Genomic DNA, 27,259 nt, shown 5'->3' on the forward strand with positions numbered 1-27,259 from the left:
AAGTGTTAATCCAAAGTTTTGATTATTTCAGCTACAGTGTATTAAATTATATATATTAAATGCATTCACTACATGACCGTATCATGCCAGGCACATGAGAAAAAAATCAAAATATTCTTCATAACCTTAGGGAAATTATAGTTTGGAGTGGAGGGAGCAGAACAAAGCAAACAATTTTACCAAAGTGCCATAAATGTTAGAAGAATGAGAACAGTTCAGAAATGCCACGGGAACAGATATCAGGAAATGCAGGCTTCACAACTCTCACTTCATAATAGTATAGCAATTGGGTGAAGGAGGGCGGGAGGGTGTTCAGATTACTATATAGCACTCTAGAAATCCTTGAAGACAAAAATTTCTAGGCCACCTTAGATAGTCATAAAGGCAAGTTATAATTTGCTATAAAAACTGAAGTTCTTTAAAACACATGAGGGACTTTCCTGGTGGTCCAGAGGGTAAGACTCCGCACTCCCAATGCAGGGGGCCAGGGTTCAATCCCTGATTGGGGAACTAGATCCCGCATGCATGCAGCAACTAAGAGCCTGCATGCCGCAACTAAAGATTCTGCATGCCACAACTAAGACCCAGTGCGGTCAAAATAAATAAACAAACACACATTTTAATAAATAAAAAATAAAACACAGGAAGAAAAGTTAATTTGTCACAATACTATTATGAACCTTCCTCCAAAGAAGGTGCATAGAATTGCCAATTCTTTTATAACAGGCCCGGACCCCCGGAAAACAGCATTATCAACTATGGGGATAATTACAAGATGAATTCAAAGATTTCTTTCTTACTCCACTGAGTGAACTTGCACTCTCTTGTAGACAAGAGAAAATACAGCTAATAAAAAGCTGACAGTATGAGTTCATAAAGCAAGGTTTCTTTACCTGTAATATTTGGGATCATCTCTATCATCATCATAATCTTCTAAGAATTCTTTTAGTCGTTTAGCTTCTTTTGCCTTTGAGGAAATGAAGGACAAAGTGTGCAAAATTAACATAAAATTAATTTAGATTACCCCCTCGCCCTTTCTTGGGAATAGATTTTTCTTATCCCTACCACTTTAACTTTTTCATTCTCATAAACTTATATATTAAATGTAAGTAACATTAGATTTTTAAAATCTTTTACTCTTAAAAGCAAGTCAGATTTAGGGCTTATCCATGAAATGAAAGCCACATATACTGATGGTATGCTACAATAAATTTTCTCTATGAAGATACACTTCAAAGTACAGTAATTTTTTTCTAATGAAACCTAAGCACACCAAGAAAGAAAACTGAAAGTTATCTTATTGAATCTGTTAACCGGACAAAAATATTTTACGTTTCGTTTATAGGTAGATGATGATACAAGTAGTTTTTATGAATTGCAGGATTAAAAATTTAAATCACGTTTATGCATCAATCGAAAGGTAATGCCTGCCTAACTTTGAGTACACAAACCATGAAAGTATATGAATCTCTTACTCCTATTTTTGGAATTTTAAATACAACAACTATTATATTTCACAGAAATTATATCTAATTATATCTAATATACAGACATAAAAAATACTTTAAAGTGAGTATTTATAATCTACATCTCTATCTACTATACCAACAATATTATATACAAAGCAGATGTAGGTTTATGACTAAAGTATTAACACATTTCATCCAGTTCAAATGTTACACCTTTCTAAAGACTTCCCCAATATAACCATCTATCCATGACCAACTCCTTCCCCCAGACAAAATTAATCACTTTCTCTGTACTCCACTCCCAAAATACTGTGAACAAACCATTATCATACCTTAAACACTCACACACACAATACAGCAACCAGTTCATCTCTCTGACAATACCACCCAATTGTTTAAGCGTTTGAAGCATTAGTTATTCTTGTACACCCAGTACCTAGCACAAAATCTGTCAAATGCATTCAAGTAGATTGTCAGGTAGCGATGACAATATTTACAAATATCTAAATAAAACACAGGGGACTTCCCTGGTGGGGCAGTGGTTAAGAAGAACCTGCCTGCCAATACAGGGCACACAGGTTCGAACCCTTGTCTGGGAAGATCCCACACGCCACAGAGCAACTAAGCCCGTGCGCCACAATTACTGAGCCTGTGCTCTAGAGCCCATGAGCCGCAACTACCGAGTCCACATGCCGCAACTACTGAAGCCCATGTGCCTAGAGTCCGTGCTCTGAAACAAGAGAAGCCACCCCAATGAGAAGCCCGTGCACCACAGCGAAGAGTAGTCCCCACTCGACAAACTAGAGAAAGCCCGCATGCAGCAACGAAAACCAATGCAGCCAAATAAATAAATAAATACACACACACACACACACACACACACACACACACACAGAGGAAGGCCCATAATGTACGTACTAAAGTATTAACATAAGTCACCTTTCATGAGGTGACTTTTTACACTATACACTTCTGCTACTTGAACATTTTTTAATGAGCAAGTAACTGCTTTTCTAACTGCTGGATATTTTTTTAAGCTCCCAAGCAAAAGATAACTAATAGGAAATTTTTCTCTAGAAAAACAGGTTTCAGATTTGCTTGCAGGAAGCAGAATCACTTCTTCAAATAATTTTATGTCTCTTACTATATTATTCTCTATTTTCTAACCTACGGTTTAAGAAGAAATTCTAGAATGGGAGCTACAATCCAGGGAAATCAAATTATTTTAAGTAACTGTAGGACCTTAGAAGACCTACCATCCGGAAAACTATACTATCTAGTTGCTGCATGCACTCTTTTGGTTACTTACAAAAATTTCCTCTATGTCTCATGTTCAAAAGCTATTTGAAGAAGATTCCTAACTTCAGTAATGTTTTTGGAAGAATAATCTCCAAACTGGAGATAAAGAAACCTTCATGAACTTCTGGCAATGATAGAACATATGGAACATAATACTGAAGCAAGTACTATGATAAAATAAATTATCTTTTTGTCATTTTACTTAGGTAACAACCTTGGCCAATTGCTTTCACTGTTACAGTCTATCAAACAGTGTAAATGAAAAAAAAATATTCATTTTTATGATTATCATGGAGTTAAAAGGAAGGATAATGTAGTAACATAAGGAAAAACAATAATTTATAAGCGCTATATACTGAAGTCAATAATTTTGATTTCTAAAAACAGGTCTTCTCATGAGACTATTTCCTTCATCCAAATGTACTACACTAATACAGAATATCAAAGCCTCTTAAAAGCCTCTTGAAATTCAGAAATACTGCAGATTCTTAATCAAAGAAAGGTCTATAAATTCTCATTTTATACTATGACAGATTTACTTTGACAGTATGCCAAATGGTAATTTACTTTATAGGGAGCAAAAACGTGAAAAATAGGAGGGAAAAACATTTTGGTGTACTGAAATTGTCCCAAAGCTACTTGAAATATGTAAAAATTATCTATACTGGGAGCTCATACTTTTTAACTATAAAGTCACTTCTACTTAACAATAAAGATTTGATCTGATTTTTATCTGAAAAATCACTTATTTTTAACCAAGAAAATTACCATTTCTCTTCTTCTTTCTTCTTCTCTTTCAGCCTCTTTCTCATACTCCCGGGTTTTCTTTCGTTCTCTGATTTCCCAATTCTTAAGGCGCTAAAACAAAAATTGTCAAAGCTTAAAAATGTATACAAAGGGTTCTAAAATTTTTGACTAACCTACTAAGTACCAAGATTTAAGAATAAAAGCTTTCCCTCAATTTACCTCTTGATAAGCAGCCTCTTTCTCTCGGAGCTTTCTTTCAAGTTTTCTTCGTTCATATGCATCTTCCTCATCCTCTTCTCTGTCCCGCTTCTTGTCTTTTTCTCTCTCGCGCTCCCGTTCCCTTTCTCGCTCTCTCTCTCGCTCTCGTTCTCTTTCTCGTTCCCGTTCTCTCTCTCTCTCTCTTTCCCTCTCCCGTTCCCTTTCACGATCTCTGCTCTTTTCTCTACATAAACAAAAGATTTAAAAAATCGGTCAGTCTTTGTGTTTTCGTTTAAACCCAAGAGAAAGTCGGACAACATATATTATGAAATAATATATAAACTCACTAGCCAGAATTTAGCATTTGGTTTCTGCAGAATTGTAAACTCCTCTTTACAAGTCAGAAAGACGTAGAATATAATCCTGGCCCCAAATTCTGAACTGCTTTCTAAACTCAATGTTAATGCTTATCAGCATCTCAGAAAACAAACAAAAAAACCTAGATATGAGAAATACTAAGGGCCAACGAACATGTTACAAGATAGTCTACTTCACTAGTGATCAAGGAATACAGATATTGGCAAAGGTGAGAAGCAAAGAGCATTCTGGCATGTTGCATGGGTAAACTAGAACTACAGCTGACTCTTGAACAACATGAGTTTGCATTGTGCAGGTCCACTTATACAGAGTTTTCTCAATAGTAAATACTACAGTACTACACAATCCGAGGTAGGTCAAATCCACAATTGGTTGAATCCATGGACGAAGAACCGCAGATATGGAAAACCGTGTATACAGAGGGCCAACTATAAGTTATACTCGAATTTTTGCCTGCACAGAGGGTCGGCACCCCTAACCCCAGCACTGTTCAAGGGTCAACTGTACATCTATCAGTAATAAAAAGTTCTCAAGTATTTAATTCAGAGTGATAAAACCAAACTGCAGATTTGTGATACCATGGATATAATTATACAAATTTATGTATATATATGATATGAAACAGTACACTGTAGTAAAAGTATAAAACCGCTCATTTTAATACATGTCAAATTCTCAATAGTGGTTATTCAAGAGAATAATGGTTATTCCAGTGGAAGAAGGAAGGGAAGGATTTTAATGCCCACTAAAGATAATAAGAGTCCTGAATTCCAGTTCCAGCAACCGGTGGACCTCCCTTCAGCTATAATCAGGTAGAATAATATCTCAACCCAGTAATGTATATTTGAAAACTAGCTTGGGAAAAAAAAAAGGTGGGATTTCCTCTCTTCCCTCCATCTACTGGCTTCCTTCTACTCATGCCCTTCTCCACTTCCTTTGTTCACTTTTGCTCTACCTCATTCCTAAAGAATTTGAGATATGTCATATGAATTCAGTATAATTATGAAAAAATTTACATAAAACCAAACCAAACCAAAGTGAAATAAATTACTAGAAGCCATAAAGAAACAGTAAACTTAGAGCCTGGGAGGTTAAGTTTTGGCCACGCAGTGGGCTATAGGACCAAACAGACACCAGGAGCTAAAAGCAGTGGTACTAGAGCCGATTTCCCACTAGAGGGGACCTCAATCAAACAGTGACTAGAGAAAATGCCCACTGACCAAGTGAGAGAAAAAGGAATCGTGTCTATTCAAAACACTGGGTGGACGGCTGGTGTGTGCTGGTTCTGTATAAAAACTGGCTTCAGACCGAAACTAACACTGAAGTTGAAAATTGTTAATTTAATCAATATATTTTTCTCTTTTTTTAGTTTATTTACTTTTGGCTGTGTTGGGTCTTCGTTGCTGTGTGCAGGCTTTCTCTAGTTGCGGTGAGTGGGGGCTACTCTTCATGGCGGTGCGCGGGCTTCTCATTGCGGTGGCTTCTCTTATTGCGGAGCACGGGCTCTAGGCACGCGGGCTTCAGCAGTTGTGGCTCACGGGCTCTAGAGTGCAGGCTCAGTAGTTGTGGCACACAGGCTTAGCTGCTCCGCGGCATGTGGGATCTTCCCGGACCAGGGATTGAACCTGTGTCCCCTGCACTGGGAGGCAGATTCTTATACACTGCACCACCAGGGAAGCCCTTAACCAATATTTTACATGTGTGTGAGACAGCAAGCCAGGTATGCTTCGTGTCTCAGGAAGTTCTATCACTACATCCATGCAAATGGCCCAAGAAGAGTACTAACCTGCAGTTCTATTAAAGCTATCAAGCACACAGTAACTTCCATGAAGCCTTACCTTGATCGACTGCGATCCTTATTCCGATCTGAACTCCTTTCTCGATCACGGTCCCGATCTCTCTCTCGATCCCGATCTCGATCTCTCTCTTTTGTCCGGTCACGATCCCTATCCCGTTCTCGTTCCCGCTCCCGTTCCTTCTCCTTTTCTCGTTCACGTTCTCTTTCCCTTTCTCGTTCCCGTTCTCGCCTTTCTCGTTCCCTTTCACGCTCCCTCTCTCTTTCTCTCCGTTCTTTCTCAATTTCCTGTCTTTCTTTTTCCTTTTTGCCTTTCTCTTCTTCCAGTTTCTAGAAACCAATAAAAGTACTTTTAGAGTTAACTCTATAGCTCCAGTATTGAGACTTTTCCCGGCGCAAAGCCCAATATTGGGAACGACCAAAAAAAAAAAAAAACAAACCCAAACCACTGGTACTTTAATATTAAATACTTGTGGTTTTACTTAACAAATAAAACTGAAGCAATCACAAGCCTAGATAGATTTCGTGCAAAACCATACACTCTAAACAGACCAGGAATCTCCAATCTTGGATGCTGGGAGATTGTGTCAAGTGTGGCTGACCACTCAATGATTATGTAGTAACTAAAATGACCATGAGGAGTGTGATGGTTCATAATAATTTCTAGAAATACAATCACTTGGCTACAATGTACTTCTTCCCATTATGAATTTCTTTAAATCAGTGGGACTACTGCTGCTACTATAACCCCAGACTTCCCACTACCTAACGATTATTAGTTGAGTATTTTAAAGGGGAGGTGGGGGAAGAGAGTCAGGTCACTGGAATGCAACTAAATAATCTTCTGCCCTCTGGTTTGCCCACCCTCCAAAAGACAAGCTGAATTCAGCCAATATCTACCCTATCACCTATGGAAACATTTACTCCCACCATTACAAGACGGACAGCCCACCAAATACAAAAAGTTTGAAAATCACTTGCTTCAAGCAAAAAAATGTGCATAATCATAATACTTTTATTTAATTAATTTTTGGCTTAATGTTAAAAGCAACATATTTATGCCCATTATGCCTATAAGACAATGAAAATACATTAACAGTGATAAATCCATCCTTGGAAGGAACGATTGCGTATTAACTTACAGATGCTGTGCTAGGACATGGATCGCCAACACTGGATTAACCTTGCCTACAAGCTATGCTTCTGGGAGGAAGAGCAAGTACATGGTTCACAAATAAACCAAATAACATTCAGACCAAGTTTGTACCCTGACAAGATTACCAGTGCACCACACGGTTTCTACACAAACTCAGAAAAAAAAATACCCCAAACAGGAAAAACAGAAACAAAACATTTTTCCTTTGGTTCCATGTTTAGTGTCACCGAAATGAAATTTAAATGACAACAATAAAATGTGCATTTTTTTCTTTTCTCAGTCATGTAAAGCATTTAAAACAACTTTAAAAAGCAATCTTACCTGTTATACTCTCTTTCTCTTGCTCATGGATCAGAGAACTGATAGAAGATTACGAAAGAAAAGCTAATGCATGAGAAATCAATATATTCAGCTGTGGTGCCAGCCTTATATCAAAATGGAACGCAGGCCAAGCCAATACTGAATACATTGAAATTACAAAGGGAAGAGAAAAGAAATGGCAAAAAGAGGACAGAAACTGAAAACTATTTAAAGGGGTAAATTCTAATTTTTGAAACAGTACTATAATGGAATAAAAAAATGTGTATTGTAAAATGAGGCTAGACTACATAAAACTTACCTCAGTGTCATACACTTATAAGAAATTTGTTTATTTCTGAGATAATAAATACTTACAGATTATTTTAGCTGTTCCAATAATAATTTCTTTTGTAGAGTCCCTCAATTGTTTTATGCTTGCCTATTCACTACACTACTTATTTCTTAAATGTCTAGTTCCACTTATGTAAATGATTTGTTTCAGAACTCATTTCAAAAGTTTTGTTCTAAGTAAATGAAAAAGTGAGTGAATCTTGTCCATATTAAATGCAATTCTAAAAGATTATATTAGACTATGTATGCAGTAAATAGATACACACACACGTATGTATTTTTTAAGACAAAGACTGGAGAAAGAGGAAATGAGGTGGTCTAAAAAGACATAAGAAAGTAGTGAAATAATGAAGAGGAAAGGACAGAAAAAAAAAATCATAAATCTTACCTTATTCTCTCTTCAGACTCGTCCGTGCTGTAAATGGACGCCCCCTGCCACGCTGATACCCTGACAGTCTGTGGTTATTTAATAAACTCATACCAAAACATGCAAAGGTTCACTGAGCTCAATTTTTGTTACCGAAGTTTCAAATATCCCTTTTAACCATACCCCCCGATAAAAAAAACTGTTTTTCTTTTTCACTTTGATTTTTATTTTTAAAACACATTTTGGAAATTCAAAACATTCTCCCCACAGTGAAATACGTGTAAGGCAGTCAAAGGCCTGACAGCTTCTCAAACTCTGAAGCAATTACCTTTTGAATTAATTTTTTAAAACATGATTTCCTTATACTTTACCAATGACATGACAGGATTTAACAAATAAAAGGGGGTAAACCACACACACACTGTATACCATTTTCAAGCTTGCTCAGAAAATTTTGAGTACTGAACCTAACCAAAAGCATTCCTCTAAAATGACTTCCCATGGACTAACTTTCTAACTCTCAAAATTAATCTGGGAGAACTACAGTTGTGCTTTTAGACATACTTAATTCCTGAAAAGGCCCTGTGTATGTGAGCTAGGGCTCGGCATCATGATAATAATGTGTTCAGCAGCATCGATTCGATGGCATTAATTGTCAACATGGGATTTTGAAAGCTATAAGAAAAAGTAAGATTAAATAAAAGAAAAAATGAACACTTAACATCTCACTGAGTTAAAGGTCACTCAATCTTAGGAAAGAACCAGTAACATCTTATTATCTCTAACATCAAAATACATTTCACGCAGTGTCTGCATTTCACCGTCCATAAGCATCACCTTCAACACCAGGGAACATTCACAGATGCACTGTCATTGAGAGAAGCTTTCAATAGGCAAAACTCGTGAGTGGGATTTACTATGAACAAATACCCGTTTCCAAGCCAGTTACCCCTTTGCATATTTTTCTGAGGGGGCATCCATAAATATAATAAAAAACAGAAGCTCATACTTACATCCTATTCCTTGTTACTTTCCAAGCTGAGAGTTTCATCTTGCATTAGTCACCATATGATCTCTATCATAATGGTGGGGGTCAATGAATAGATTAGCTTTATGGGAATTTACAGTTCTTCCATGCATCTAAAATTTGGTAAGTCTGGTAACCACTGACCTACTTTTTAAAATCTCCCCCTCTCAAATCTATACAAATATAATCTTAAATTTTAATCTCAGCTCTAAAGAAAAGGTTTTCCTAAGATTAAGTTAAATAACTGCCCCCAGAAATACACTACAGTGTATGTTATTCTGCTGCCCCCTTGAATCTAGTTTAAATCTGACCTTGATGTTTATGTTGAAATCTAAAAATAAAACTAGCTTTTATTCATATTAAAGTGAGATGACTGCAGAGTAGTCAGTAACTGAAAAAGCTACGTACAATATGCCAAGGACAACACTAATATGGTAATGGTCTTCTGTTTCTTTGTTTCTATCTAAATATCAATTAAACCTATATAAAAAGCATTTAAAATTATATTCTACTGTAAGGTTGATTTTTCTTTTTTTGTCTGTTTGCTTTGGATTCTGTAAAAAGTCTAGATTGGTATCAAGTGAAAAAACAAGAATACTACCTTGTGTGTGTCTCTGAATTTGCTGATCTCTCGGGATATCAGGTCTCTTTTGTCTTCTTCCATTTCTATAGCATTTATATCCTCCTAAAAGACAAGGGGGACAGGTGGGAATGCATAACGATCAATCTACACTGATAGACAGAAATTAAAGGTTAGATGTTCTGTACAGGTTTTTTTTTCTGTACAGGTTTTACAAAAGACAGGAGTAAATAAAAAACTTATGTAGTAACAAATCCAACAATCTAAGTTAAATAGTAAAGAGTTAGACAAGAATCACAAATCTGGCAATTAGCAGTAAACGTAAGTTATTGCCAAAGTCTATAATGTAAACTAACCTTAGTGATGAGTGGGTAAGGGATCAGTGGGGCCACTGGAAATCTGCGAAAAATCTGCGGAAAAATCCACAAAGATTAAAACAAACAAATAAGCGTTCATATTACTGTGAAAAACAATTTTCTGTATGTTTATACTGTAAGCAAGATTTCTGTAACATTTTCTTGATTTCAAATTACTTGATAATAAAAAAGATTTCACTCACTCTATAACCCCTCCCATGACCCACCACTTCCTCTCCCTCCAACACCCCCAACCAGTGGAATAAGGAGGGTCTCGCACTAGCAGTGCTTCTTCCTTGATTCCCTCCAAGACAGAGGAAACAATCATAACAACAAAATTTACCCATAATTCCTGCCATAGAGCAGAATTTCTTGGATTCTCTCCTCCCAACCCGTATCAAACAAATATGTCAAATTATTTTCTCCTTTACCATTAATGGGGGAAGAGGAAGAACAAACCCTACAGGTCTTAATTACCCTATACCTGACTGACTCTTACCAATTACCATTCCCAGTGATTGGCAGTTCACTAGACAGGTTCTTATGGCCCCATGAGGAAGAACAAGCCAAGTAATAAAAATGTATCTGGGGCTTCCCTGGTAGCGCAGTGGTTGGGAATCCGCCTGCCAATGCAGGGGACACGGGTTCGAGCCCTGGTCCAGGAAAATCCCACATGCCATGGAGCAACTAAGCCCGTGCACCACAACTACTGAGCCTGCGCTCTAGAGCCCACGAGCCACAAGTACTGAAGCCCGTGCACCTAGAGCCCGAGCTGCACAACGAAGAGTAGCTCCCACTTGACGCAACTAGAGAAAGCCGCACACAACAACAAAGACCCAATGCAGCCAAAAATAAGTAATAAATAAATTTATATATAAAAAAGAAAATGTATCTGATGTATCTGGCCACGAAGAAAACTGAAGATGAACTAATAAGGCAATAAAATGCAAAATAGTATGAACTATAACTACCCCTTGATATTAAATCACAATATATGTTTCATAGTACTACTTTTCCAGGGCATATACAATCCATTCATATAATACACTTCCAATATTTTTAAAGAACACTCCCTATAATTTCTCTAAGTATATTCAAATTAAATGAATATAAGAAAACCAAACATTTTCTCTCAACCTGGACTCCCTATTGTTCAATTAGCTTAGGATAACAAAAGTAGGTGATGATATAATACACCGGGGAGGAGTGTTTCATCTCATGATGTTCTTTCATAGTACTCCAGTTATAAGGCCAATAGCACTACTGTCCATGGAAGGAAATGAGACGTGGCTTATAAGGAAAGGTGGCTAAAAATTTGAAAATGGGTCAAAATCCTCACTGAATGAGACCTGGTATCCTGCTTCGAGTAGAGACAGAAGAAAAATAATAAGGGAGTAAGGCAAAACAAGGCCAACCCCTCTGTGACAAAAGGGGAAAAAAAATCTTACTTTGTCCCTTAATATCAGTTCCTATTCATCACTCAAGTCTGGGTTTTTTTTCCCCCTTACTTAATGAATCCACAAATATGCACAAGCTTCCATGTCACTGCATTTCAAACATGCGAAACAGGAACATTGTGGTAAAAAAAAATTAGGAAGTTAGTTGGTAAAACATGGTCAAATTAGCCTTAACAGTATATTGTTAAAAACGCTAGTCATTCTACTTTCCCCTCAGAAGTTGGAAATAATGAAAGCACAAGAGTGACAGTACAAAATGTAAACTGTAGGAATGACTCTGTTCTCAGAAATCAGTAACACATACGTCCTCCTTCTTTTCCTTCTTCTTCTTCCTGGGGTGAGAGTCAGATTCTTGCGAGGGGGCATTGAGCTCACTGGAGTATTCCCGTATTAAAACTTCAATGGCCCCTTTGATCATCTGATCTCTTCTCTTTGTTTCTTCATCTAAGGCTTCTTCGTCATCATTAGTGACAGTTTCTGGCCTGGCATTCTTAAAAAAAACAAGGCAGATTCAGGAGAGGGAAGGGGAAAATCAAACAAGAAAATCAAAATCATTCTAAAACAAGTTAGTACACAAAACACACATGTTTTCTCCCAAACATCTCTGCAGTCCTATTAAATGCAGATTTGGATTTATTCCTAACTTCACAAAACTAAACTTCATTTGTTTTATTGTTTTTTCCTTCGATACACTGTACTTTACGATTTTCTTTTCCTTTCTACCCTTGATAGTTAACATTCTGACCCCTAACCAGCTACAGAAAGACTGAAATCACAGGGCTAGTGTACTACACATCTGCAAAGCTTTCACAATTTTTCAGATTGTCTTGCTCAATACCTGCACAGACTAATGATGTTTACTGAATAACTCATTCAAAGTTGAAAACTTTACTACATGAAAAAAGCAAAATACAATTTTATGTACACTATGGTAGCCACCATTTAAAATAAACAAAAACAGCGACTTCCCTGGCGGTCCAGTGGTTAAGACTCTGCACTTCCACTGTAGGGAGCGCGGGTTTGATCCCTGATCGGGGAACTAAGATCCCATATGCCGTGCATATGGGATCTTAGTTTATTTATTTAAGAAATTTATTTCTTATGTTTGCTCAACAAACTCTTAAGAGCCTACCCTATGCAAGATACTATGTTAGATGGTACAAAATTAAAAATTAAAAAAATAACTTGCCGTTAAGCATTTAACAATACAGGGTAAGAGAAGATTATGATAGAGACAACTTTCACGTTAAGGCATTAAATGTGATATTATAAAACTAACCACTCTTTACTTTCTCAAACCTGCCTCTTCATCTAATATTCTTGTAACCAACTTTCTACTTGGCATCTGGGATAAAGAAGAGATGCTTTAACCAAGGACTGTAATTAAATTGTTTACATTATTTACCAAGAATATTGTAAACTAAAATTGTGGTGATGTGTTCCTTTCTTATTCTAAATCAATAACATATCACAATAAGGTCTTTATGCAGCTTTCACTAAAATCCCTTCAGTGATACTCTGCTTCTCCAAAAGTTTTAAATGAAAGAATTAAACCACCAGTAATTTGTCACTGAAACCGTAGGTCCTGAGATACATATGGCTATTTCAACCCAAATACTCAGCTGTTGAGACCTAAATTCTTTATTATGAAAATATACCTCATGAGGAAACATCCAGTCTGTCTTCAGCATTTTCCCTACATTCTAAATTTCTTTCCATGAACCCTCTACATCTCCATGCTTTTTTTAAGCATAAGGATTGAGGTGGGGTTATAAATCCAAAGGCTTACTCAACTAAACATACTCATAACCCCTAAATTCCCTACCACCATCATCCTAAACCAAAACTTAAATATTAGTATAGCTGGTCTTACCTAAATTAGAAGTAAAGCATTTGGAATGAACTAGTTCACACCACCTTACAAATGACTACTGCCCCTTGATCTATAGAGAAAATGTACATTTTTAGAAGGAAAGCTTATGAGCCCAAATCTCTTAACCAATTGTTAATGTAAGAAAAACAAAAGTAGCAATATATACCATGGAAGGAAAAGTTATTTTTATTTTTATTTTTATTTATTTATTTATTTATTTTTCCGGTACGCGGGCCTCTCACTGCTGTGGCCCCTCCCGTTGCGGAACAATGGCTCCGGACGCGCAGGCCCAGCGGCCATGGCTCACGGGCCCAGCCGCTCCGCGGCATGTGGGATCCTCCCGGACCGGGGCACGAACCCGTATCCCCTGCATCGGCAGGCGGACTCTCAACCACCGCGCCACCAGGGAAGCCCGGAAAAGTTATTTTTAGTTTCAACTTAAACTCTACCTCTGGGTCCTGAACCACAGACAGTTTCCCGATTTCCAGTTTTTTCTTCCACTTCAGAAACAGAAAGCACATTCAGTAATACTGAGCAGCAAAAAGTGAAGGGTTTGGAAGTACAAGAGGATCAAAGAAATCAACTGAATATCTGAGATGTTTACATGGCCCACCTATTTGGCTCTTTTCAGACGAATTAAAAGTTTCCATAGTAAAGCTGCTAGCTGGAGAGTTAGAAAGCAGCTCTACTAGACTCACTCTTTGGCACTGACCTCCTAGAGGTCAAAACAAGAACTTCTTTGGGAACTAAGCAAATGCAGTTCTTTCTTTTGAGAAAATGTAGATTCAACCAGACTAATTTCCAGGCAAAGATGTGAAGATGTTCCTACCTGCAGTATCTGATCTGTCCTCAATTAAAATGTAAAGCAAGCAGCTCTTTCCAAAGATTATTTGTACTTCCACCACTTGGCAGAGTTCATTCTTGAATGTGTGATTAACAAGCACTATCTGTGACGATCAAGCAAATATCTCTACTCCTATACCGCTACTGCTGAACAACCAGAAAGCAACAGGACAAGGACTAGATCAGCGTGGCTACCCCAAATGAAACACTTTTACTAAAGGTCATAAAAGTTGCTTCTACAAATTCTGCAAAATCCAAATAAAAGCTTTTAATCAAGCTACTACTTAAGGCATATAATTCCTCTTAAAATTCTGGGTCAGGAAAAATCTCTTTCTAGCCAAACTCGTGGTTCTTTTTCAATCGGAGAACTATACAACTAATAGTATTTTTTCTTCTGTCTGGGAATCAGGAAAATGTCTGGATAGGTAGCATACAGGTTTCTCAATGTCTCATTCTCATGTCACCTACTTTAAGTCACTATTTTCTAAATTTCTCCAATAAATTGACAATAAAAGAGAAAGAACAGGTATACTTTCACATCTTACCCTGAAAAATCATGACAAACCTGCAATCTACTCCACAATATACTTATATTTGCTTAAGCTGTTTGAAAAAAAATTTTAACTGACAGAATTGCTCAACATTTTCATTTTACCAGTATTGTTGAGTAAGATCAACACTCCAAGAAAATATACCATGTTTGTCTAATGACTTTAAGTACCTCTGGGCCATGCCAAACACACCCAGAAGTCATGTCTGTTAATTTTTTAAATTTCATTTTATCTGAAATAACCGTTCTGTTTTTATTGGAGGTGGCTTCAATTCCATTCTTGAAGAAAAATATAAACAGATTTCAATTGTGATTCCTCTTATTAATGGTGATTACAAAATAAAATCACATGATTATACATTTCCTTATTTATTACATAACTATACAGATTTACTTCATGCTCAGAGAACACCATCTGCAAATGCCACCACTTAAACCGCCTCACAAGCTAAATTTCAAGCTCAGTAAAACAATGAATCCAGGGAATTATATAAAAAACTCTGAAGACACTGAATGCATGCTTTATTTTAAAAAAGAATTCAGTTATCACAGCAAGGAAAATCTAAAAAGTCTTGCTACAGACAGTTGGCTTTTTTAAGGTTTTACTGGTATGACAGGCAACAGTGCTCATATGAGATAAAATACAATTTCTCTGGAGTGTAAATTGTGTTACTTCCTTTTAAAGCTAGGGAAAGACAGTAAGATTACCAGGTGAGCAACATAACTGCAACTGTTATAATAAATGCTCTCCCCATTCTTGTTATGAGCAAGACCTTAACCCAGGTTCTGTGGAGGTACAAGATGAAAAAACATAGTCTGTGAATTTATTGCCCTGTCTATCTTATAATCAGAGAATGCGGGATACGGGAATGAAACAGGGTACAAGGAGCTGTGAGAGAGCAATACAAACAATACATACTACAAAGCAGACTGATGTAACAACAGTAGAATCCTGTTTTATATGAGAAGAGAGGATTTACTTCTGCCTGAGAGGAATCTAGGACTGATGTCAGCTATATGAATCAAGCAACATTTTAACTACATGGACAGAATTTCAACAGGGAGCTTGGATGAGCAACAAGGACATCAAAGCACAAAGGAGTTTGTAGGGATACATGACTGACACATGAAGGGAATTGATGGAGAAAGCTAGAAAGGTAGACTGGAGCAAGCCTTGGATGCCATGCTAAGAATATGGGCTTTACACTGTGAGAAATTCAAAACCATTAGGATGCATGAGCAGGGGGCTGACATAATTATACTTATGTTTTAGAAATATAGGGCAGTACTGTAACAGGCAGATGAGAAGAAAACAATGTAGATAAATCAGTTAAAATACTATTAAAAATCCAGAGAAAGACAAGATTAAGTGAAAAAAAAGCTGTTTACAAAATAATACTTCAGAATTCAATCCTTCATTTATAAAACGAAAATAAACTCACATATTCCAATTAAAACTATACTCACCCATACAGAGAAAAATGCCTGGAAGAATATGCAACAAAAATGTCTACAGTGCTTACTAATGATGATAGAATTACGGGTGATACTTAACGTCTTCTTTATAGGTTGTTCTATTTTTATGAATTTTTTTTACAATGTTTTTGTAAAGGAGGGAGTGGTGGAACCAAGAAACCTATTTCTACTTTGAATGATAGTGAAAAGCCTGAAGAGAGCAAAAAGGCTGTTTTGTTTTTGTAGAGACAGAAAGGTAATAATCAATCTATTTTAGATCTGTTCAGCTTGACGTGTCAAAAGGAACTAGGAAGGGAAAACAAGGAAATATACACTCAGGTTTTAGCTATTTTTTGCTTTTGTTGAGAGGGAATAATAATGTATACATTACAACACAACATACAAAAATTTCCTTTACTTTAGCTTCACTTAATAGAGCCACCACCAGATGACAGCAATAAGACTTATTTTCATTCATTTTAGAACCTGTGTACTTCTAAACGAGAGGGCAACTAATAAAAATTTCGTAGGTTGAAATATATTTTGTACTTACTTAAAAGCTGCCTTAATGAATTAGCTCTGTTTGGAATAGTCTGTACCAGTGTTTTCTCTGGCAAGTTAACCTTGTCCAGCCTCCCTTACTACCTTCATCCCAACCTGGAACAAGCAAACCAACAGTCATCCACCCACTATGGGTAGATAAAAGACTTAAAGTAACTATAAACTATAAAAACACCCTCTTGATGATCTTGTGAAGCCCCGTATTAGATTTTTTATAATGAGAAGTATTTACACTGAAAGAGCAAAGCTGGCCTAGAGAAGACAATGCTATAAAAAACATACCCCATTAGAAGCTTTCTTCTTTGCTTTCCATTCATCCAGTTGTGCCTTTGTCTTTGCATCAACTTTAACAAGTAGCTTCTTCTCTCCAATCTGCAGGTCATGCAATAACCTGAGAGCACGGAGGGTTGATTCAGGCTCCTTATACTCACAGAATCCAAAGGCTAGCAATGGATGTAAAAAATTAGTGAAATATCAATACAGTTATGAAAGATGAAAAGTATTTATGAAAAACTGAAATAATTACAGACCAAACATTGTAATACAGGGATTATTTATTTTGTCACTCCTCCCTTTCCTGCAATTACCTTTGATACGGATTTCATTTTTAGTACCCTCAAACAACCAAAAGAAAAAAGAGAAAACAAAAACAGGGGAAATGGGGCTTCCCTGGTGGCGCAGTGGTTGAGAGTCCGCCTGCCGATGCAGGGGACACGGGTTCGTGCCCCGGAGCGGCTAGGCCCGTGAGCCATGGCTGCTGAGCCTGCGTGTCCGGAGCCTGTGCTCCGCAACGGGAGAGGCCACAACAGTGAGAGGCCTGTGTACCACAAAAAAAAAAACACCCCAAAACAGGTGTCTCTACCAACTAGTTTGCTTTCAAAACTAAGAGGTTATCTCATCATCTCTTCTCCTACTTTCTTCCTAAGTCCTAATTGTTCCATCTTGATCATACACTCCTGCTCTGAAACAAAAAGGACTTCTTAAAGTTATCTTATAAGAAACCAGTTAGTCTGAATAATTTTTTTCCCTCTCCTACCTCCTTCACGTTATCCTTTTCTACTTTCTCATCTCAACTCTCAGCCAACATCTTCCCAAATGCCTTTAATCCTATTAAAGAGTGAAGACAGAGTGCTAGTAAAACACTCCTATGGTTAAGGACAATGAGAGTAAATGCAAATGTACTTATGCACACAGGTTAAGATGATCTCAATAAATAAGGAAAAATTTACCTACCTTGAAGTTTTCCAGACGCGCCTTGTACTCTCTTCCAGCTCAAAACCAAGCCACATTTCTGTAAAAGAAAACAAACAAAGATCTTTACCACCTAAGCTAATTTATCATGCAAATAAGAGCACAACTATATTCCCGCTAGAAAAAAATAGAAGTTAAAAAAAAAAATCTTGTCAGCAACTAAATTTTGCAATTCCCAGAAACCTACTATATGAAAGAAACACACAATAAATCATTTTAAAGGAAAATATAAATTCTTACTGATTATTTGTATAAAAGTGCCTACCTTTCAATAAATTAGACACTTTACAGTTATATTTATCCTACAAACATATATATAAAACCAAAATGCCCAAATATTATAATAGTTAAACTATAATAAATTTCAGTAAATATTGAGCTCATAAAGACTGTTTTAAAACACCTGTATATATTATAAAGATTTTTAATGACACAGGGAAATGCTTGACATGGGATGCAAAAATACCTTGAACCATGAAATTGCAGATATACAGTAAAACTTTTAACTATGTAAAGAAAAAAAATTTCCATAAAGTGATCAGAAATATTCCAAAATGTTAATGGGGCAGGTTGTCTGAAGGGTGGGATATTGTTACACTTTGTTTACTTCTAAAGTTCTTAAATATTAGTTCTAATTATTAAAGTAAAAAACGAAGGTTTAAAAAAAGTTTTGTGGAAAATAATAACTGAAGATTGCCTCTCAAAGCTGAGAAATAAGTGGAGTTTTCTCTGAAGGAAAATCTCTTTCCCTTCAGAGAAATTACTAAAATGATAGTCAAAGAACTGGGACTTCCCTGGCAGTCCAATGGTTAAGACTCCACGCTTCCACTGCAGGGTGAGAGGGTTTGATCCCTGGTTGAAGAACTAAGATCCCACATACTGTGCAGCGTGGTCAAAAATAAATAAATAAAATAAAATAATTTACATATATATATATATATATATATATATATATATATATATATATATATATATATATAAAAGAAAATTTCCCAGGACTTCCCTAGCAGCACAGTGGTTAAGAATCTGCCTGCCAATGCAGGGGACACGGGTTTGAGTCCTGGTCCAGGAAGATCCGCGGAGCAACTAAGCCCATGTGCCACAACTACTGAACCTGCACTCTAGAGCCCGCGAGCCACAACTACTGAAGCCTGCCTGCCTAGAACCCGTGCTCCGCAACAAGAGAAGCAACTGCAATGAGAAGTCAGCCCAATGTAGAGTAGCCCCTGCTCGCTGCAACTAGAGAAAGCCCACGCGCAGCTATGAAGACCCAACGCAGCCAAAAATAAAAATAAATAAATTAAAAAAAAAAAGAATCCACCTGCCAATGCAGGGAACATGGGTTTGATTCCTGGTCCGGGAAGATCGCACACGCTGCAGAGCAACTAAGCTCAGACGCCACAACTACTGAGCCTGTGCTCTAGAGCCCGCGAGCCACAACTACTGAAGCCCGTGAGCTCTAGGGACCGTGTGTCGCAACTACTGAGTTCGTGTGCTGCAACTACTGAAGGCTGAGAGCGTAGAGCCCGTGCTCCGCAACAAGAGAAGCTACTGCAATAAGCCCCCACTCTCCACAACTAGAGAAAGCCAGCACGTAGCAACGAAGACCCAATGCAGCACACCGCCCCCCCAAAAACAAAGAAAAAGAAAATTGTCCGTAAGGTCAAACGTAGCATGAGGAACAGCAGCAGAATTCAATAAAATTTTGCAAAGACAGAAGATAAATGGATGGATAATAACTCATTCAGTAGAGCAAAGAAAGCTATGACACCAAGTGTCTACAGAAGCAGATACCGATAAGAAGAATTAAGCTAACTGATTCTACAAAACCCAGTGGATCCAGACTGGGCGGGGGAAGGTACAGGGGAGAATGGGGCTTAAGTGTGAAGCTGAATAAAAACAGGTTCTTGCCTGACAATACAAATATGGAATAATCAAAGCCTCAGAGGTTTCAAGCAACTACCCTATCCCCACCCCCAGAGAAGATAGCCTGAAGAGTTACAGTCTGAAGAAAGTGAACAGAACAAGCTTGGGATGTGGAGCACCCGATCTGAAAGATCTGTACGAGATACAGAGTGAGTAAGAAGGGAAGAAAGTAAAGGTATAAGAAGTGCTTGAACTCAGTCCTGCATCTGCAACCTCATACAGGCAGCCAATCATAAACTCACTAGGCATAAAATTGGAAATTTTCTAGAGAAACCAACCAGCCTCAAAGAAAAGACCCCACGGATTAACATTTAAAACCTCTGGCTGCCATTTAGATTACCCTACAAAGATGCCCAACATTTTACAAGTTCAGCTTACGCACACAAAAAGCCTTTTAATCCCTAACTCTTAAATATGGACAATCAAGGATCACCAGACATCTAAGTAAAGCCTTAAAAGTGAAAGAGAAATAGAAGAGAGAAATTCAGGAATCCAAAGATAGCTTAAAAAACACTCTGCTGCATATATAAATCAACAACAGTTTTAAAAAGGGATGTTTCAAACTGAAAACATACACAGATGTCCACACAAAAACTTGTACACAAATATTCACGCATTATTATTCATAATAACGAAGTGGAAACAATCCAATTGTCCATCAACTGATGGACGGATAAACAAAAGGTGGTACATCCATTAAATGGAATATTCTGGCCATAAAAAGGAACAAAGTACTGCTAACAAGCTACACTACAGATTTATGCTAAGTGAAAGAAGACAACACACAAAAAGCCACATATTCTAAAATTCCATTTACATAAAATGCCCAGAATAGGCAAATCCATAGACAGAAGGTGCAATAGTGGCTGCCAGAGGCTCAGGGGAGGAGAAAATGGGAAGCATTGTTAATGGGTACAGGGTTTCTATTTGGGGTGGTAAAAATGTTCAGGAATTAGACGGTGGTGATGTTTGCACAACTTTCTGAAAATACTAAAAGCCACTGAACTGTATATTATAAAAGGGTGAACTTTACAGTATGTAAATTATATCTCAATAAAGATGTCTTTAAAAATGTCCTCCCCATGTTCTACTTTGGGAAAAAAATGGCATCATCTTGTAAAAGTGTAGATAAGCATGCCCCATGATTCAGAAATTCCACTTCTAAGAGAAGAAATGACAGAATTTCTTTCGTGTTCACCTAGGAAGACACACTATTACCACTAATTATATAGCAAAACATAATATCAAAAAAAAGGAAAACAATCCATATGACCATCAGTAAAAAATTTGACCATTTATGGCATATTTCTATAATGCAATGGTATATAACAGTGAAAAATAAATAAACTACATATAGGCTGGGTGAAAAAAGCATATTTTGGAGGAATACAGAACTAAAACTTACAAATTATAAATGTTTATTTATATAAATATATAATTAAAGTAAAAAATATGGACAGGAATGATAAACACCAAACTTAGAATAGTGGATTACCTCTGGTTATTACCTCTGTGGAAGAAAGAAATGGGAATTAGAACCTTCATGTTTTGTTTCTTTGGGATAAAAATCTGAAGCTAGTATCACAAAATATTAAGATCTGACTAAGCTAGGTTTTGTGTTTATTTTCTAAACGCCTTTTTTAAAACACTTCTGAAAGCAAGGATCACATGATTTATAAAACAGAACTGGCAATATGTACGTTACTGATAAAATGAAGAAGGAAAAGATTTTAAAATAACTTGTCAACACAGTGGAGATTATGGAGGGAGGGAGTATGGACAGTGTTATTTTTCATTAAAAAAATCATTCAGGGACTTACTTCCCTGGTGGCGCAGTGGTTAAGAATCTGTCTGCTAATGCAAGGGACATGGGTTCAAGCCCTGGTCCGGGAAGATCCCATGTGCTGCGGAGCAACTAAGTCCACGAGCCACAACTACTGAGCCCACACACCACAACTACTGAAGCCCGCATGCCTAGAGCTCGTGCTCCTCAACAAGAGAGGCCACCGAAATGAGAAGCCCCCGTACTGTGGCAAAGAGTAGCCCCCACTCGCCGCAACTAGAGAAAGCCCGCGCGCAGCAACGAAGACCCAATGTAGCCGAATATTAATTAATTAATTTTAAAAAATCATTCAGTATTTTTTCACTTACAGTGTGCACGTAGGGACTTCGCTGGTGGCGCAGTGGTTAAGAATCCACCTGCCAATGCAGGTGACACGGGTTCCATCCCTGTTCCGGGAAGATCCCACATGCTGCAAAGTAACTAAGCCTGTGAACCACAACTACTGAGCCTGCGTGCCTAGAGCCCATGCTCCACAACAAGAGAAGCCATTGCAATGAGAAGCCCGTGCACCGCGATGGAGAGTAGGCCCTACTCGCAGCAACTAGAGAAAGCCCGCGAGCAGCAACAAAGACCCAACGCAGCCAAAAAAAAGTGCTTTAAAAAAAATGTGCATGTAGCACCAGGATAAATTTTTAAAACTAAGAGACAAAGGAAAATCAATGACCAAGTCAAAAAAACTTATATATGCTCAGAATAAAAACTGCAAAAGGCGTCAATCAATCACAATTAGATGCTAAAATTATTGTTTAAAGGCGGCTAAAGAAAAAGACTCACATAGTCCTCAAATACTAACCCAGAGGTTACTTATTAGAGAAAAAGGGACTAAAGGTACCATTACAATGGAGAGATCTGACCACCTTAACCAAGTAACTAAACTTAATACCACCAAATGGGACCAAGAGACGTGGTATGTCTCTTGCTATGCTGCACCTGAAAACAGTGCACCACCCATGAACCACTCTTACAAAGAATGCTTACTCTGAATCTAATTATGAGCAATCAATCAAATTCAAATTGGGAGAGACATTCTGCAAAAGACCCAGGCGCTTCAAAAACATCAATGTCATGAAAGACAAAAACAAGCAAACAAAAAGAGGCAGGGAACTGTTCTACAATAAAGGAAATGTCTAAAGAAACATGACAATTAACTGCAATGTATAAGGACTTCCCTGGTTGTCTGGTAGTTAAGACTGCGCACTCCCAATGCAGGAGGGCCCGGTTTGATCCCTGGTCAGGAAACTAGATCCTGCATGCCACAACTAAGAGCCCACATGCCACAACGAAAAAGATCCCGCATGCCACAACTAAGACCCAGTGCAGCCAAATAAATAAATATTTTTTAAAAATAATAATAATAAAGGGCCTCCCTGGTGGCGCAGTGGTTGGGGGTCCGCCTGCCGATGCAGGGGACGCGGGTTCGTGCCCCGGTCCGGGAGGATCCCACATGCCGCGGAGTGGCTGGGCCCGTGGGCCATGGCCGCTGAGCCTGCGCGTCCGGAGCCTGTGCTCCGCAACGGGAGAGGCCACAGCAGTGAGAAGCCCGCGTACCGCCAAAAATAATAATAATAATAATAATTGTAATAGTAACAATAATAAAAGTGCTATATATATATATATATATATCCCTGACTGGAAATTACTGGAAAAACTAAATATGAACTATATGTATTTTAATTAACAATACTATATCAGCCTTAAATTTGATAATGGTTTTGTGAAAATGTAGAATATCCTTGATCTTAGGAAATATAAGAAGTATTCAAAGGTGAAATGTAATGTCACAACTTACTCTGAAATTACTCAGAAGAAAAAAAAATCGAGGGGTGTGTGTGTGTGTGCGCGCGCACGCGCACGCAAACAGTGTGTGTAAATATGACAAAATGTGTTACAAGGGTGTTCACTATTTAATTCATTTAACTTTTCTGCAGGACTGAAACTTTTCAAAATATAAACGAGGAAATTATTCAGAGCCCTCTTGCTAATTTATCTTTAGTTTGAAATTTATAACAAAAAATTTTTAAAATGAAAAATAAACAGTTTAACTTACAGCAAGGAGCTGTCTTATAAGCATGTCTGAGGCTTTTTCAGAAATGTTGCCAACAAAAACTGTAGTAGTGGGACCACAGTTTTCATCATTTTCTTTAGCCTTCAAGCCTGGATGATCCTTCCGTGCTCCCAAATGTTTTCCAACCATGGACACAGTCGGTACTAAGACCTAAGTGATGAAAGACAATAAAATTGGAACTTGCAATTAAATTTGCTATCATGCTTAATGTAATAACATTAGGCTAAAAACATCAATTTTAAAGTATTAAATATATAGCACATCACCATTACAGGTTCTACATACTTAGTCTAAAACTCCCAAAGCACATTTTTCATTAACGTGAACTTATTCATGACAAGTAAAGTTCCACTATTGCATTACCTTTCTTTTAAAGACAACTTGGAGGGCTTCCCTGGTGGCTCAGTGGTTAAGAATCTGCCTGCCAATGCGGGGGACACCGGTTCGAACCCTGATCTGGGAAGATCCCACGTGCCACAGAGCAACTAAGCCCGTGCACCACAACTACTGAGCCTGCGCTTTAGAGCCCGTGAGCCACAACTACTGAGCTCACGTGCCACAACTACCGAAGTCCACGGGCCTAGAGCCCATGCTCCGCAATAAGAGAAGCCACCACAATGAGAAGCCTGCGCACCGCAATGAAGAGTAACACCTGCTCACTAAAACTAGAGAAAGCCCGCGCGCAACAATGAAGACCCAACGCAGCCAGAAATAAATGAATAAATAAATTTATAAAAAACAAAAAAAAAGAAAACTTGGAAAGAAATTTTCTTATGTTTAAGACAATTCTTAAATGTTTAAGACATCGTAAATCTCTGCATTCATATAAAAGGAAATTGCAATTATCCCTGCTAATTTTCTTGTAGAATATTCAAATACTCCCATAGCACTCTCCCCACACTTAAAGTTTACCTTTTCTCAGTTACTTGTGTTTCTATCTTATTTTCCCTTCATAACATTCAACTTCCCAGAGGAAGAAATAGTCTTATTCATCTTTGTATTTGAAATTGAATTGAGCAAAACATCCACAGTAGGCACTGAAGTGGTGAACTGGGGGAGCTGCCTTTTCCTAGGCTAAAATGCAAGAGGGTAAGAGTACCTGTCATGTGGAGGTTTCCCAATAATTGTTTCCCAATGAATGTCCAATGCAAGAAAAGCTGGATTCCCCCTTGGTCTGCCTCACAGCAGATTCCTATTTGTTCATGTAGTTCCTATCTCATCACCCTTTTTTTTTCTGCGGTACATGGGCCTCTCACTGTTGTGGCCTCTCCCATTGCAGAGCCCAGGCTCCAGACGCGCAGGCCCAGCGGCCACGGCTCACGGGCGCAGCCACTCCGCGGCATGTGGGATCCTCCCGGACCGGGGCACGAACCCGTGTCCCCTGCATCGGCAGGCGGACTCTCAACCACTGCACCACCAGGGAAGCCCTCATCACCCTTTTAATATAAATAATACTCCCCGCCTTTTTCAAAACCCACAGGTAGAAAAACAGTTGAAAGTAATGAGACCTACTCTCCCTCACAATGAATTATAAATTAAGACCGGTATTTTACTAATTAACTCAAAGAAAATTTTTAGTTAAATAAATGTTTTAAGAGGGTTATTATTTATTCACATGTTACAGTATACTAGCATTCTTACCTAAGATGCCTAGAGTGTACAGAGCTTTTATGAATGTAGAGAATTAAAGTTCAAGACATAAGACTGAATAATGAAACACTTCAGCAGAGGAGAGGCTTCAATAAAACTTTACAAAGCTTGAAGATACCATACTAGAGGACAGAGAAAAAATAGCTTGGAAGAAGCTAAAAATTAGGTAGGTGGGAGGAAAGAGTAGAAATATATTCAACTTTCATTTCAAAATTTAGATTTCTGCTAGATCATTCCTCCTTTTTCTTTTAAGAAATCAGACATGTCAGATCACTTCTCCTATCTCCCAGGAGCAAGACACGAGGGCATGATGAAAGAGTCAATGTCTAAATCTGAAATAACAGTATATGAAGAGTCTAGAGAATAAGAGGGAGATCACTGAACTATTTAGGGAGCATATTTTAGGGGCAAGTGCTTATATGCATAGAGTGAAAACAATACTTATTTAAATAAGTAGTATGATATACATGGATGCTCTTATTCCCTTCCTATTATTCTTTTAAATATTTAAAATAATTTATCTGGGCTTATAAAGTTGTTCAGATTTAAAAGCAGTGGCACTCCTAATTCCTCCTTAAAGTTATACTTACAGTTGGAGCTGGAGCCATAATGCTCATTGGTACAGGAATCATTGGAGTCCCTAAGAAAAAAGCATAATGAATCTTAAGAATATAATTATATATACAACTATATATTGTATATCAACTACATGTCATACAAATAAGTACTTCCAACTCACAGTTCTTTTAAGGGGAAATGTAGGATTAATGAAAATGAGAAATTAATGGATATTTTTCAAAAGCAACATAGTTATCAGGTTGGTCTAAATAAACTTACAAGCAAAAAGACTCTCTAAAAGCAAAAAGACTACCACAGCCTGCTTTTGCCTTAAGGAGTAAAACTGTGGATAGTTATCAATTCATGTTTATCTAGTTCAGTACATCCTCAAAACCAGCAACTTTCATACAGATTTGCTTACAGGTGAACAATGGTATTAATGACTCCTTTAAAGGTAAAAATAAATTCTTTGAAAGTTAAAAAACAAAAGCATCAAATAAGAAATTAATCTGGAAACCTAGGAAGAATCTTGTTATTCCTGGTTATTTAATATAAGCAAAAATCATGAAAAAAAAATAAGATTAGTAATCTCAGTCACTGTCAAAGAGAAAATCTCTAAGACAAGCATCTACTGCCCTAAGGGTTTTAGACAGCTATCAATGGGCTATCACTATTGACATCTTACTGGAATCTGCAATTTTGTTTTCACCTAAATTGTTTACTAATCAATAGCTGCTACATTGACAGTCCTTGTGTACATAACTAATGACGAAATCTTACCATTTGAGAACTAAGAAAAAGGTTGCAATGAGGGTAAAACCAGTAAAAGATCTGTCTACTAAAACACAAATTTTAAAATGCTTCTAGAAGTATCTCAAGAAGTTCTGAAATCACTTTTCAGTTCAAATTTAGCATCAACTTAAGATAACTGTCCATCTAAGACTGGTAATAAACTCTTTAACAACTATCCATTTATTTTCCAATATAACCTATTTAAAATAACCTCAGTTTTAAACAAAATTTTTAGAAGATGAAAATCTAGATACTTATCAATAAGCCTACAGAAGACTGTACAAAATAGAAAAAAAAAAAGACTGCAGAATCAAATTTGGGTTCTTTTTTTTCCTTTTGTAGTACATGGGCCTCTCACCGCTGGGGCCTCTCCCATTGCGGAGCACAGGCTCTGGACACGCAGGCTCAGCAG

At 37.4% G+C, this 27,259-nt stretch overlaps 1 protein-coding gene across 1 annotated transcript in view; it reads right to left on the minus strand.

Annotated features, from left to right (window-relative positions):
• The window catches only part of RBM25 (RNA binding motif protein 25), a 53,416-nt gene that overhangs the window by 13,531 nt on the left and 12,626 nt on the right, over window positions 1–27,259 (minus strand). Inside the window, exons 3-13 of the mRNA XM_067731192.1 lie at window positions 26,088–26,137; window positions 23,830–23,997; window positions 17,996–18,053; window positions 17,045–17,205; window positions 11,785–11,970; window positions 10,024–10,077; window positions 9,689–9,772; window positions 5,930–6,216; window positions 3,735–3,957; window positions 3,537–3,626; window positions 894–967 (exon numbers count right to left, since the gene is read on the minus strand). Coding sequence (XP_067587293.1) covers window positions 894–967; window positions 3,537–3,626; window positions 3,735–3,957; window positions 5,930–6,216; window positions 9,689–9,772; window positions 10,024–10,077; window positions 11,785–11,970; window positions 17,045–17,205; window positions 17,996–18,053; window positions 23,830–23,997; window positions 26,088–26,137 — 1,435 coding nt within the window. The remainder of the gene's footprint in view (window positions 1–893; window positions 968–3,536; window positions 3,627–3,734; window positions 3,958–5,929; window positions 6,217–9,688; window positions 9,773–10,023; window positions 10,078–11,784; window positions 11,971–17,044; window positions 17,206–17,995; window positions 18,054–23,829; window positions 23,998–26,087; window positions 26,138–27,259) is intronic.

This window comes from Pseudorca crassidens, chromosome 1 (assembly GCF_039906515.1).
Source record: "Pseudorca crassidens isolate mPseCra1 chromosome 1, mPseCra1.hap1, whole genome shotgun sequence".
In the NCBI taxonomy this organism is placed as follows: Eukaryota; Metazoa; Chordata; class Mammalia; order Artiodactyla; family Delphinidae; genus Pseudorca; species Pseudorca crassidens.